The 15,982-nt window shown below is 38.0% G+C and overlaps 1 protein-coding gene across 1 annotated transcript; it reads right to left on the reverse strand.

Annotated features, from left to right (window-relative positions):
- LOC142050780 (uncharacterized) lies at window positions 1-14,003 on the reverse strand. Its single transcript, XM_075079913.1, has 6 exons — window positions 13,859-14,003; window positions 11,400-11,461; window positions 8,520-9,066; window positions 2,499-2,693; window positions 1,516-1,658; window positions 1-54 (listed from the first exon to the last, which is right to left on the reverse strand). The coding sequence occupies exons 1-6, from the start codon at window positions 14,001-14,003 to the stop codon at window positions 1-3; spliced, it is 1,146 nt and encodes a 381-aa protein (XP_074936014.1).
- Between the last annotated feature and the right edge of the window lie 1,979 nt (window positions 14,004-15,982).

Genomic DNA, 15,982 nt, shown 5'->3' on the forward strand with positions numbered 1-15,982 from the left:
TTAATTGTAAAATGTGGCAATGAGATTAGTGGCGTCAGTGGAATCATCTACCCCCTAAAATTCAGATCATATGAAAGTGTTGATGAGGTCAGAGCTTGGATGGTAAAGAACCTTCATACATATGATTTCTCATCTTCATAATTTCTTCTTTCTTACATTAAGTATCAGAAAGAGAATACTCTCAAGAAGTTCAGAATCTTCTCCATCAGATTTCCTGCACAATACTGAATAACAGCTTACATGTTTTCAGGAACCCTACTGACAGTTTGGCACCAGGCCCAGAAAATCACCTCCTTCATTTTACCTTTGCTCACAGAAAACATAAATGTGATGAAATATCAGCTCTTCTGACAGGAATAGAAGTGGTATGTTTGAGCCAATCTGGCATCACATTTTTGTACTCAGTTCCCTGGAACTCACTGTGCCAAAACAGCATTATATTTATTTGTGTGCAGTCCTGGGCCCCACCATTTAAGAAGGATGTTGAGGTCCTTGAATGTGTGCAGAGGAGGGCAACAAAGCTGTTGAAAGGTCTGGAAGGCCCTTTCAGGTCCTGTGAGGAGCAGCTAAGGACTCTGGGCTTGTCTTGTTTGGAGAAAAGGAGGCTGAGGGGTGACCTCATCACTCCCTACAGCTTCCTGAGGAGGGGAAGTGGAGAGGGAGATGCTGAACTCTTCTCCTTGGTTTCCTGTAACAGGATGCATGGGAAGGGTTCAGAGCTGTGCTGGGGAGCTTTAGACTGGACATGAGGAAGCATTTCTTTACTGAGAGGGTGGTCAGACACTGCAACAGGCTTCCTGGAGAGGTGGTCAATGCCCCAAGCCTGATTAAGAGGCATTTGGACAATGCCCTAAATAACATGCCTTAACTTTCAGATGAGCTCTGAAGTAGTCAGGCAGTTGGACTAGATGATCGTCGTAGGTCCCTTCCAACTGAAATAGACCAGTCTATTCCACAGAATGGTTTGGGTTGGAAAGGACCAGTTAATGAAAAAAAAAAAAGGTTGATTTTTAAACAGTAGGTTTTTTTCTTTGCAAAAAAAGAATTTTTCTACAATGAGGGTGGTGAGACACTGAAACAGGTTGCCCAGAGAGGCTGTGGATGCCCCATCACTGTAAGTGTTCAAAGTCAGGTTGGATGGGGCTTTGGGCAAGCTGATCTAGTGAAACATGTCCCTGCCCATGGCAGGGGCTTGGACTAGATGATCAAATTGAGACTACTCAATTTCAGTATTATTTTCAAAAAGCCCAATGCATGCGAGAGAACCACGGGGAGCTTCTGATTTTTTCTGATTTGTCTACTGGACTGAAAAAATCAACTAGCTGTGCAATTTCAACTGTCACTATTGAAAAATATTTCTTTCTCAAATTTTGATCGCTTCAAAGAATATTGGTTTGTTTCCTAAATATAAATTTACACTAAAATTGTATTAGTAACTTTGACTTTCCTTATTTAAACAGAATTTTGCTTTGCTGACCCCCTGCTCAGGCAATCTAATGTAAAAGAAAAATGTACCTCCAAATAATTGCCAGAAACAGCATCATGTATTGGCAAAATACCATCCAGACTTCTGCTGTTAACATTAGCACCAGCTTTCAGTAATTCTGAGATCACTTCAGTAAATCCCCTATTGGAAGCTTCATGAATTGCTGTCCAACCTAATAGAAGCAAGATGACACATATGGCATGCATACGATTTGGAAAGATCCAGGCAGATCACTAATTAGTGATCATACATTTTGCTGCATTTGCTATACTATAAGCAATGAACTATGCTCTTTGTATAAGATAAATCTTATACAAACAACCATCTTGAAATGACAAGGTAAACTATTTCCTGTGTAATTCAGTTTACTACAGAGAAAATGTATCTAATATTAAACAGAAGAATTTTGTTTACTTTTCTACTACACTACTAAAAATAATAAAAGAAACAAAACAAAGAGTAGAAAGACTCTAAAACTTCAGAAGCATAATATTAATAGTCTATTTCTAATCTCAGGGAAATTTTATAATATCAAGTCTGCCAGGCATCCAGAATAGAATACCATTCATTCTGAGACTATAAAAACAAAAATGTACTATACTTTTAGATAGAAAAAAGAAAAAAAAATTATGTTGTCATCTGATTTTTGTCCTCATTTCCTAAGGAGTTAAGATTTGTGTAAATGTGCTTCACACGAGTACATATTCATGTGCATTTCAAGTCTGGTTTCTGTACATATCTCTGAAAATGGGCTCTTCAGCTGAGGAACAAGACACGATTAACGCCCCTGCTGAGAAAAAGGCTGCATTAGCTTGATGCTGAGACACAAAATTCAGGGACTCACTGATTGTGCTTGCATGTGTTGAATTACTCCCTTTCCTCCTCATAATTATATCATAAATCAAGAATCCAGAATTATATTAAAATTACACAAACTATATAAAACCACATATACTATAAATTACATAAAATTGTATCATAAAACAAGCCCATAGGAGAGTAATTTTCAAACCTGCATTGTCCTGTTCATTGACACAAATTCCAGATGATATTAGAGTTTTCACCAAAGATAAATCTCCCCTCTTAGCAGCAATATGAAGCTGAGTTTCCCCTTTTGCATTTCTCTTCACTTTTGTCTTTCTCCCAACTCTTGTATTACAGGTATCGTGTAAAATTACAGCTTCTTTTCTGGTAGATAGGCATGATTCTAAACACATATTGGGTGTTCATTAGGAACCAGAAAAAAATGTTTTATTATAAACAAAGAATTAGACTTCGTAACTCATTTGAATGAATATAAATGTGTGCAATACTGTTGCCTTAATTATTCAATAACATTAATTGACTACATCAAAGGTTAGAAGGTACTGCATAACAGCTCAGATAACAAACAGACCCTATGCAAAAGAATTTACAGCTCAAAACTAGATCACTTAACAAGGGTAAAATTAATTACGGATCAATGAAAAAGGTAGCAAGGCTGAAGTTTTGTACTGCATATAGGTAGGCAGTATGTTATGTTTCTCCATGGACTGCTTTCAAATTACGAGGCATGCCTGCTAAATATGTAAAGCACGCACACAAAGGTGTTTAAGAAACTATATAAAAGTGAAGACTTGACCATCATCTCTTTTCCATTCCTAATTCTGTATCAGGGAAGAGACAGGTTTCTACATAAGGTATTTTTACAGCTGTGATGCAAAAAAATTCTGTAGACTGATTACAAATCTTTGATTAATGTCTCATGACATAGCTGAACTGTGTTTTAATGAAACCTGTGCAGGATTGGACCCATAATTGTAAGTAAACTTGATTTAATTCTTTTCTTATTGGCTCACAAAGCAAACAACATCCACTTCAAATTTTATCATGGGATCATCAGACGGGTCCTAGTTCTGAGGCTTCAGGTAACAGACATATCAAATTATAAGAGATACAAAGAAAAAAACAGTTTTAAAAAGTACTGATTCTGCATAGAAAGTAAGGACAACCCCCTCCCCCAAACTACTACCAAAAAGACAGGGTGTGTAAATCTTCAAAAGCTCTACCATGCATGTTAGCTTTTTTTCAACTCCTGTTCCTGGTGTTATAATACTGTGCTATCAGATTTTCTTAAAAGTTCACTGTTCTTTCTCTGATTTATTGAAAATTTGTCCAAAAAGGAGAACGTGTAAGGTTTTAAATAAGCATTTTGCAGCTCTTATCCATGGTTTTTTAATTATTCCTATGAATAATTAGTTGCTGCATCCCAAGCATTTCCCTTTCTCATCAGACAGGCTGTCTTCTCAAATATTTTCAGTTATCAGTATCCATTGCTATCAAACATCTTCCATGATTTGACAGCTGCCTTTCTTCAGGCTCCTCCTGCCTTCTGGAGAATCTGCTTTTCCAAGGTTTCCTTTAAACCACTGAGCTTGTCATCCAAGACTGTTTGGAAGAACATGAAAGTCATACTGCAGCTACACTGAAGACAGACATATAGTGAGGATATCCCTACTAATTTTGAACTAGTTTGTTCAGACACTGCTGCAGCCAGACTACAGCAGCATGGAGATCACTGTAGGCTATTCTAACCTGTCAGAAAGCATTCAGGTGTTCCTCTTTGCATTCAGGGTGCTTGGCCTACACCATATAGGCAACCAGAAGAGCTAAAGACTTTCTTTTTTAAATGAAAATTGAGATTCTAGAGCACACAGAGAGTTCATGTTATTGAAATACTCCTCCAGCCTTGAGACCTACTTTTCTGTACGATTATGCATTGTGTTTTGTCTAAAAGCTTCTGGGTCTGAACTCCCAAAGCAATCATCTGCTTTCTGGTTCTTCCCTTTGATTCATGGGAGAATGTCCTAGGGACTCTTTAGAGACGTAGGAGATAAAAAAGGCACACAACAACCCATTAAGCTAATGACCCTTAGCAATATCAGCTGCAAGTGAACAGAAATAATTTCCAAGTTTTCCAGTTAAGTTGTCATGCACAACAGCTTTCTTCATGGTTGTTACAAAATGTTTGCAAAAGCATAATGGGAGACAGTTACGTGAATCACAAAATCTGGTTCTCCGTGGAATGCATGATCAGGAAAGCTCAGGAACTTGGGAAATACAAAAGCCAGTCAGCACACACAGAAAGACAGAGAGGTCACAGTAGCCAGCAATCAGACTAGATTAGGCTGCCATACCTTAACAACTTCAAGAATATCTTCCTTCAAAAAGACATTTGAATACTTCAGCATTGGTCTAAGAAAAGAAGCAAGCTGTTTGTTCCTTCCTTCTGTACAAGCAGAATAGGCATGTTGAGAGACTAGTAAGTGACTGACTGTAGATGAAAGCAACACTGTGTCATTTAGGAAGAAAAGATTTTTATTCAAGGATAGAATAATATAAGGAAGACCACTGGGACATAGGAACAATCAGATGTGATACAACAGCCAGTTAATGAAGAAAATGCAGGATACAGCAAAAAATTTGAAAACCCTACAAGTCAGTAAATGTTATCCCATCTTCTACTCTTTATTGCTGCAATCTGAATGCCACTGTCCTGGTCTCCAAAGCTATTAATGCCTTCAACTGTACAAAGGGATATACTTTCTCACATCACCTCTCAAACAACAACATTCCCCTGGGATGAAGGAAATAATTAAATTTTAGCTGAATAAAATATTACCTGAAGAATGTCTTTTGGGGGAAAAAGTAACCTGTGAAATGTTATTCCTCAGGAGACAAAAATGTAAGACGTGTTTAGAATAAATTTTTTCTTAAACCATAATTGTATATATAGGAGGCAAAAAATATAACGGAAAAAAAATCCAAAAATGTATTAATGCTCACAGTCCTTATTATAAAGATTGAGCAGGAATATAGGAACTACAAAAACCCCCCAACTGTAGGGAAAGGAATAATTTCTATGTTTAATGTTTATTCTTCCAACAATTAGCAGTGGATGATGACATATCAGATATGCCATGGATTTTTTTCCAGGATGAATTAAAAAGGCATTCCTACAACAGGGGGAACCAATTTGGACATAGGAAAGCTAAGTGCTGCCACTGCCAAATACTGGAGAGCAGTAAGTAACAAGAAGCACCTACTCCTTTCCTTCTCCCTTAACTTCCAAGAGAAAACATGATTTTGCAGATAAGAAACTCAAGGGCAGGAAATTAAGATAGGTTGAAAACTAGCAACCACCTGAGACAGAAGGAGGAAATAGTATTCTGCAAAGCTGAAGGCAGAATAGGACTGAAGACTAACTCTTAAAGAGAAAAGAATTAGCAAGAACTTCTGGATTGTTATTGGATGTTTTTTGTTACAGGATATTGCATAGATCGGCTACTGACTCCTTAATTCAACTTATAAGACTAATGAGCATCCAGACAAACTCCCCAAAGAGAAGGACGGAACCAAGTAAACTACAAAAACAGGTAAACAAATAAGTATGTTGATAGCAAGTGTGCAGATGTATTCGTCCTTATTTTGTTTGTGTGTGTGTGTACAGGTGGGCATGTATATTTGTTATACATATTACTTTAAGTATGCATGCTGTTACGTACACTGACTTTAAAAGCATTTGATGGATGTAGGAGCATAAATCCCATTGATTTTCAAAATATATACAATTTACTTAATGCTAGCATTCATTTACATCCCACTCAAAGGCAACCAAAGTTTGACCAATAGACCCGAGAAACACATAACTGCAGTCCAAGGAAGAAACTAACAAGTGTGTGCAGAAGAAGTGCACACACTTGGAAAAAATAAATCAAATGTTATATCCACACACAAATACACAAGCATTCACACATAATTCCATAAACCTATATACATAAAAACCCCTTTTTCCTACATATGTATATACAAAGCATACATTTACACTGACAGAGTAGTTACTTGAAAGGAAGAATTTCACAGGGATGGAAACAATTATAAATAAAAAATAGTTTGAAGAAAAATGTCAGCAGAAAAATATGAGTATAGCTAGCAATGTATGGCACGCTCAAGATCAAAAGCTGCACCAATTCAAAAACTAACCTGGCTTTGGAAAGTAATTAGAGAGCAAAGGTAAATGAGAAATTAAAAAATGGGAAGTAAATGGTAGCAAATATAAATAAGGAGTTGTATAAAACTGCTGTGGAAAACAAAATACAAGGAGATAGTCATAGACAACTAAGGTCCTAAGAAGGCAGTATTTTAAAATCTATCAAAACCAGAAAAAATAATTCCCAAACTCTTAATTACTAGAGAGAAATGACAGAATTGTCTAAGATGATCAGAAAAGACAAATACTCTATTCGGTATCAAGGCAAAGCTACACAAGAAATTGCTATCATCCAATGACACAGTACCTTTCAACACAAGTTAAGGAAAATGTCAAATGATATGAGGATAAACATTTTTGAATCAGTGGTCCAGATATATTACATTTAAAAGCCTAAGAGAGGAGGGATCACATCTGAACTACAGGTTTTAGTTTTATTAAGTCTTGAGTGCGATGGTTCTCTGATTCCAGAAAGAACCAAAGTACACAAGATGACTGCAAGCTTTAGCAAGAAAATAAGTATGTGAAAAATACTTGGGGGTTATGATGAGTAACCAGTTGGACAGGGCTTTATTGTGATGGTAAGGCTGCAAGATAAATGCAAGTCTTAGAAATGGGATGAAACTGCTAAACAGAAAGCTGTACGTGCAGGCAGAAGAGAATATAACTACCAGAGGATGCTAGATCTTTATCCTCTATAAGTAGGTTTGCTTCTGTACTACAGCTAAAACCAAATGTAGCAATACAATCAGAGCCTGTGCTGATCTGTGCCTGATGAGAATATAGTCTATAAAATATAAGTGGATATATGTGTGCCAAATACATGGAGAGCTAGGTTTTATTCTTTGATCAGTGATATATAAATAGTTAACAGAGGACCAATTTAGTGTTATTTTAAACTACCGTTTTTGTAACATAGTTAACTATGGATTAATTAAACATTACTTTAAGCTCTCAGTTATGACCCTGCATCCCCTCAACCACAATACTGAAAGACTGATGAATGTAACATAAACAAACCAGAGTAAGTATGCACATTCTGTAAAATGGAGTACAGAAGTTCTGGAAATATTTCAAGTATTTAGAACTCACTAGAGTATTTGCTCAACATACTATATATTTTTCCAAACCTTCCCTCATGTATTACAAAAAGCTTTCTTCACGTATGTCTGGAAAAAAACTCCACTGTTTTTTTATAAAATCTTAGGAACTTTTCGCCTGATTTCTTGGATGTTTGCTGCTCTGATGCTTGACTGAATTGTGATTGATTAGATGAAAGCTTGTTTTTGCTGCTACTGGAATACGAGGCTGCCTTTTGGCTTATCTCCTGAGGGTCTAATCTCACTCTTTTAGTTTGGACTTCTGTTTCAGTAACCTGTGAAAGCACGTCGGTCTTTGCATTTCCTTTTCCAATTTTTTCAGTGCCTTCTGTTCCACTTACTCCAGCAAACACTCCTTCATCTGTTAAAAGAACTTGAGCATATTTGTGGCATAATACTCACTAATCTCAGAAATTATAACCAATATTAAAGAGAATGTCAAAATCACCACTTAGTCTAGGTTAAAAAATGCCTACAGTAACTCACTCAATTTTTGAAAATACATTCACATAATAAATCCTTTATTCACCCTATGTTAATGTACTGAGATTGAATCAAAAAAAATTCGAAGATTCTTTTGTAAAGTATGACCTTTACTGATTCTTAGGTATTAAAAAAAATAAGGTACTTATGAATTTCATTCTAATTATTGTAATGACCATTGCAGTCACATTTTGGTAAATACAATGTGGATTTGGATATAAAACAGCCCCCAAAAATACAAGGCAAAAATTACTAATTAATCTGGCATAGTGAACTATACCACAAAACAGCTCACGTGTCTGCTACTTATTTATGGCAAAATATATTCTGTCTGGAGATCAACAGCTGGGGTTTTTTACTAAAAAACACAGAATGTTTACAACAAACTCATAAAATAATTATTTTAAACGAAACATGGCACCTGCTTTCTGGACGGTTTCTTTCTGCATATTTTCCGCAATCTGAAATGAATAAGGAGACTTGCTGTCTGCAGTAATACCAAAATGCAAATCTGCTTTTGAGTTGGTCTCCTGAAGATCCTCTCTCTCTTGCCTAATTTGAAGCATGTCCTTTTCTTGGAGCTGAAAGGCCATAGGCTCGACCTCCAAACTATTAGCATTTTCAGTTTCAATGTGACATCCTTCAACACCTTCTGCAGCATTAAGCAGGATCCTCCCTCCTTTATGTGGCTGTGGAACCTTTTGTTCAATGGTGTTTAGTACACCACTGGTAGAATTATAAGGACTTCCAGAAACACCTTCCCCATTAGTAGCTGCTGAAAATTCATGTGCTAACACTGTTTCTGCATTTGCTCGAAGTGTCTGTTCAGTGCAGCCGGTTCCATCTTCAGATGTATTAGTATAAATGTTTTGCACTTCATTTAGAATAGTTTGTTGCAATGTGTCCCTGTTGTCTGAACCCATAAGATTTGCACATGCTACTTCTGACTCATTTGTCTGTAAGGAAAACTGTTCAAACAAAGGCAAAGAGAGTTTTAAACTTAGAGTTGATCCATTAATTTTGTTTCCATCAACATCAGATTTAACTTGATTTGTCAAGTTTTGCAAAGAAATAATTCATTCTGAAGGTATTCTCATACCAGTATTTAGATTCCTGTCACTCAAACCACTACTGTTACTCTGCTTGAGACTATCATAACTCTTGACCTCTTGTAACTTTAGGACAGATACATTGTAAGAGGAAGTCAAAGCAAGTAAGTATTGATTCAAAAGCAAAATCTGTTAAATCAGTAGTCTGACAATGCTGTGCAGACACTTTTTCTCCAGAAACTGCTGATGTGGGGCAACACAAACTGCTGATCTCCTCCCCTGTTACAAGAGAAGTTGCTGAGCTTCCACCAGTTCTGCCCTTTTCTTCTGTAAATGGCTTTTCACTGTTACCACTATTGAACTCATGTTCCTGTTGCAATTCTGTCTTCGCTCAGTTTTCCTACATTAACTGGGATGCAACAATTATGATTAGAAACAGCAACAGTGTGGCTCATTTCATTAGGTCTGACATGATGGAAATACATTTTCTGTAATTTAACTGTTTCTTCATTTGTAAGTGGACCTAAATGTAAACTCCATTTAACATGAGACGTTATTTCTGAATTGACTCTTGGTTGTAGCCTCTGCTATAAGAACAGCAGACCTATTTGTCTTTTTTTAAATCTGTTTGGTTTTTTGTTTGTTTGTTTGTTTTCTACCTTCAGAATCCTGAAGAACTTCATTTTTTGCATATTTCACCAAATTCGTTTTTCTGCTTTGCTTATTTTTAGTAAAATTTCCTTTGATGCTTTACTATGATCATGTTGAACTGTGCTATCTGCATTTTATTCTATCTACAAAACAGGCCATATATTTAATTTCATTTTCTAAGAAATTATTATATACTAAAAAAAATCTGTGCTATTATAAAATTAACTGATTTCCTCTGCCTGTGCAGCTTTGTAAGAGCATGGGACAAAGAAATTAAGAAACAAAGAAATATGTGTATAAAAGTGTAAAAATTAATGGGTGAAATTCAATGATAATAATTACTGAAGTGATTTACACTTTTAGTTATTTCTGAAAGCTGAATTGGTTTCAGATTAAAGCTCTGCCTTTAAAGAATTAAAACAACATTGCTTCTGTGGTCATATACCAGAGCCACAGTTTCACATTTCTGGCAAATCTGTCTGAAATGATTTTAGGAAATTATAAAGAAAGAGAAAGAACACAGCAAAACCACACAGAATTAACTCATGGCAACCTCACAACAAATCTGCTCCAAAGGCCAATGACTAACTAGAATTACCCTGTTGGTTACTTCATATCTGGAGATAGAACCAGAACACAAACACTGCGACAACTTGCACAACTACTGAAATCATCAGCTACACAACCACAGTAATAGGTTTTCCCAATTAAATGTTTACAACACCTTCTACCTGGAGAATATCCTTCATCAATCAACTAACATTTTAAAGTTTAATCTAAGACTATACACCACAGATGCTGTTATAACGTAACATTTCTAAAGACACCATAGACTGCACTACTGTGAGTAACAAGGACAGTTATCATAACCACATAAAACTTCAGGAAGCAAGAATAAAAAGTCTGTGCACACTGCGTTATATGTTTCAGGTATTACCGGTTATCATTGTTCAAAGGCGAGAGAATGAGAGGGAGAGTACAGCTTTTAATGCCAACAGCTCTTGTGCTATATGCAAACAAACTATGACCCAAGTGACTGATCACGGTATCTTGTCTTCATGTGAGGCACTAGGTCCCACATCTTCCTGAGGTCTGAAGGCGTAACTGTGCAATCCCCATGCAGGACTGGCTTCCTAACCCTTTCCTGTCAAAACCCGACACAACCTACTACATAGGGACAAGAAGCAGCTACCTTACTGCTATAAGCCAGGCAAAATCTTGCAGCTGCAGTCAGGTTTCTGCAAGTACAACGACACACTGATGTACCATGCTTGTTGTGAGTTACCTCTGCAGCACTTGCAAAAACTCAGCAAGAAACACTGTCCATGAGAGCCAGCTGATTGCCTCTGCCTTGCATCTTCACAAGGCTGCAGCTTATCCCAAGTACCAGTAAGTATCAGCAACTGCTTGCCAAAGAACTGGAAGAACATTGAGTATTACTCTGTTTCAGTCCCTGCTGGGTATGAAGCATCTAGTACATTATGCACTGGTTTTGAAACACGTTTTAGAAATAGTCATCTGCTTTAGTTTACTGAAGACTGCTAGCAGGCCCTTAACAGTTCAGCAGTGAATTTATATCAGGATTCTTGGTAAAGATGTACCTGGTGCAGGTTTGTATCCTCAACACTTAGAGTTTTTAACATATTCTTTGAATCACCTCCACCTGAAATGAAAATGAAAGACAGAAAGAAACCAGAATTGAAAAGAGACCGTAATTCTTTACCTATATACCATCTTCTGTTTACGATCTTGTGTGTAACAGTACTTATTGCATTTAGCTATCCAGAAAAATTAACAAGCCGTAAGGGTTTTACTAGAATCTAAAACATATCAATATATAAAATATATATTAAAATTTTGGAGTCTGATCTTTGTTGCAGATGGCATCTTGTATAAACCAGGACAGGTGAGAGTAAAGTAGGACATTATGTTCCCAAATTTTTTTGAAGATCAGCGACCTGAGCAACTCTTTTGAAACTTAGAGGAGCTACTACATTTTCCTAACTTCCAAGGGGCCTCCCTGATCCCCAAGAGACTTTTCTGAAGCCGGTGATGGTGGGATGATAGCCTAGCTTATGTCTTTCCCTGTGCAGCCTATTTGGGCAGGAAAACATGTAGTTAAAGCCAAGCCATTGGTGTAAAAATAGGCAGGGATATTCCCCAGCACAAATTCAGTGCCTTGCTGGTGGTTTGCATTAGCTTTTCAGCTACCTTCTCTGCTGACAAAATGGCATTAAAAAAAGTATAGCAGCTACCCTAGATATTAACACACTTACTTAATCCACTCAACTCTATGCATCTACTTGTGGCCAATATGTTCTTACACTAGCCACACCATATTGAAAAAAATCTAGCTCATCAACCTTTGTTATTTTGTACTGCAACATGAACCCCAGCCCCAACCCTAAGATTCACCCAATAACCCACACTGGAAACAGCCTTAAATTTAACAGGCATTTCACAGCATGGCAACACTTTTTCCACGATTCCAGGGAATCTTCAGGGAATAAGATCAATATTAGTCCAATGGATCCTGCCAGTCTTAGTCCTAAATTAAGCCCAATGGCTCAACTATTGAGCACTTATTAAGCCAAGCGCTAATCCAAACCATAATTTTGAACATATTTTTAGTCCACCAATCTTTGTAAGGCTCAGAATAACTAGATGACCATTCATGGCTCAAACCCCCCAAATAGAGCAGTTCCTGTCAGCTAATCTCCGACAGTAGCATTAATCTTGGTTTCACTCTCATTTGAAGACAGTAACTCCTGCCTACTCCTGCCACCCTGACTTTAAACTTATAAAATCATAGAATCATAGAATGGTTTGGGTTGGAAGGCACCTTTAAAGAGAGAGGAAAAAACTACCTGTGCTCCAGATGCCCTTACCATTTTTTCCAAGGCCCTGAAGCCTCTTTTGATTGCCCTTGGACTATGCGTTGTGGCTTCATTGGTACCCACATGGAAGAGCAATAATGGATAACAGTCTGAGGGCTGGGGACTCCTTCCAGACTTAAACATGCCACAGTCCTCACTGGCCCACTGGTGGCCAACAGTCCTAATTCTAACTCTACTCAAGGCTTATCCTGTGGCACTTCTTTGTACCTGCCCATGACCAAGCAGCCTCTTCTGAACCTTCTTCTCAACTTAGTTCCTAAGATTGTACAAGATCCAAATCTCACCTTAGCCAGAACATTCACCTACCAACACCTTGCAAACTCACTAGCTACTACCTACAGTAATATTACCCTAGTCTCATCCCTATAATTAGCAGTTAAGGATAAGGAGTTAAGGCTTGGCAACCCCTAAGATCTAGATCTAATGCTAGATCCTCCATTTTTTATCTTATGGATCCTTCAAAATTCAGCCTCTATGCCAGTTTAGAATGAAGTTTTATCATGGAATCATAGAATGGTTTGGGTTGGAAGGGACCTTTAAAGGTCATCTAGTCCAACCCCCCTGCAATGAGCAGGGACATCTTCAACTAAGGTCAAGCTGCTCAGAGTCCCATCCAGCCTCACCTTGAACGTTTCCAGGGATGGGGCATCTATCACCTCTCTGGGAAACCTGTGCCAGTGTTTCACCACCCTCATTGTAAAAAATTCATTCCTTGTTTCTGAATCTACCATCTTGTAGTTTTAAACCATTGCCCCTTGTTGTATTACAACAGGCCCTGCTAAAACGTTTGTCACCATCTTTCTTATAAACCACCCTTTAAGTACTGAAAGGATGCAATAAGGTCCCTAGCTCTAAGCCATACCTCAACCATCAGCAAGTCCAGCCATGCCCATCTTACATTTAGATAGGCAACAAGTATTGTGCTTCACATCTTCTTTTCAAATTTGAAGGTGGCTCCAGCCCAAGAAGAAGTTGGACATCATTATCTTTTATACTATGCCAATGTACAGCAACTGGGATGTGTAGGGAATGCTTACTGGTACTCAGGTATCAGACACTGAATCCGATGGAATTACTAGCAGCAATTAAGGAAATATAGTGCAACACATGTTCTGAATTTCTCCATTTAGTGGTGATGATATGTCAGAATAATTCTCTCCTACCTGATACTGAATCTCTTCTGGATTTTGCCACATAGCTTTTAAGCAGTTTCCTCACAGACGGGTCAGAAGCTTCTTCTAATGCGCACCTTCCCACCTCATTTTTTAATAAGGGATCCGCCCCATACCAAAGCAATAACTCTGCCATCTAGAAAAATAAGTTTTTCAGACTGTTTCTTTTATGATAGTATTTTCCATACTCCTTCCTTATACAGGCTTCTCTCTCTTGCACTCAACAACATGAGCAACTAAAACCACATCTAAGGCCTAAGACAAATAATCCCTCTCTATTCTAGTTCATATACCCCAAGCATTCGGCTACATGCATCATTATCCTTAAGTCTTATTATTTTCATTTTCATAAGTTCATTCCAGTTATTAACCTGACATCATTAAGCCAATGTCTCCCAAAATACAGGGTAGGATTCATCCCCCCACAGCTCTACATTTCTCTCTTCAGCACCTGCTATAATTTCAGACTGAGCTTGACTCACATCCTTCACTCATGCATTTAAAGTCCCTCATTACTTCCAAACAGGTATCTACTGAGAAAATCACTAGTTAAGTTTTCTCAATTCATATATTATCCTAACAACAGAGCAAATAAGAAAGAGTTCAATCCAAAGCATGAACCCTATTGGATTTCACAGATTGTCCCAAATCTATGGATTTTTCAACAGGTGATGCTGAGAACTCTTCTTCCGTAATGAGATCTTTAGCTACACATCACACTTTTAGGCTCTCCTCCTTAACTGTACTATTAGAAAGTCTGTTGTACACTTAACATTTTTCTGATATAAGAAATTAATTTTGCCATATTGTAGGTGCAGAAAGGGATAAAGCAGTCAAAAGGTGTGTTTATATCTACAATAATAACTTCACGCAGAGAAGGTAGCTTTGAAAGAAATACCTCCAAATACCATGTTACCAAAAGTCATATTACTGAATCACTATTATATTTTGTTGCTAGTCAGAAGCAACAAAAATTATCTGACAGACCACTGCAGTGATACATCTATACTGCTCCTGAGTAAATACAGCACCACCACGTAGTACCATTCTTTGTGGATATGGTACTCACATAACTTTAACACAGCTCTGTTTTGAATGATGTTGGTGTGCCCCAGGTGACCTAGCTGAGATCAGTGTTCTTCCAATATCATTCAAGCTGCTGACCCCATGGACATGGTATCTTAGGTACTTTCACAGAACACAGAAATACTTAATGAACTCACAATAGTCTGTGATCCACAAGCTCTCAAGTCTCAGAGAAAATTATTAACCAAAAGTCTTCCCTTCCTCTTTACTCCAGGAAGACTTGGGGAGAAACAGTCTCACTCTAATCTCAGTTGTGAACCACAAAGCAAGCAAATGTTTAGGGACAAAACTTTCTACACCCCGCAAAAAAAAAATTAAAATCTTGGAAATCAATAAATATTAGAATCATAGTAGAATCACAGAATCATTAAGGTTGGAAAGGTCCTCTAGGATCGTCAAGTCCAACCATCAACCCAACACCACCACGCCTCCTAAACCATGCCAGGAAGTGCCATGTCTACAAGTTTTTTGAACACTTCCAGGCATGGTGACCCCCAACACCTCTCTGGGAAGCCTGTTCCAGTGCCTGACCACTCTTCCAGTAAAGAAATTTTTCCTAATATCCAATCTAAACCTCCCCGATGCAGCTTGAAGCTGTTTCCTCGTGTCCTATCACTAGTAACTTGGGAAAAGAGACAAACAACCGCCTCGCTACAGCCTCTTTTCAGGTAGTTGTAGAGAGCAATAAGGTCTCCCCTCAGACTCTTCTCCAGGCTAAACAACCCCAGTTCCCTCAGCTGCTCCTCATAAGATTTGTTCTCTAGACCTGTCACCAGCTTTGTTGCCCTTCTCTGGACACAATCCAGCACCAAAATGCCCTTCTTGTAGTGAGGGGCCCAAAACTGAACACAATATTCGAGGTGTGGCCTCACCAGAGCCGAGTACAGGGGCATTGTCACTTCCCTGCTCCTGCTGGCCACACTGTTCCTGATACAAGCCAGGATGCCATTGGCCTTCTTGGCCACCTGGGCACACTGCTGGCTCATGTTCAGCCAGCTGTCAACCAAGGCAGCATATGTGCGCTTCTAG

This window comes from Phalacrocorax aristotelis, chromosome Z, assembly GCF_949628215.1.
Source record: "Phalacrocorax aristotelis chromosome Z, bGulAri2.1, whole genome shotgun sequence".
Lineage (NCBI taxonomy): Eukaryota > Metazoa > Chordata > Aves > Suliformes > Phalacrocoracidae > Phalacrocorax > Phalacrocorax aristotelis.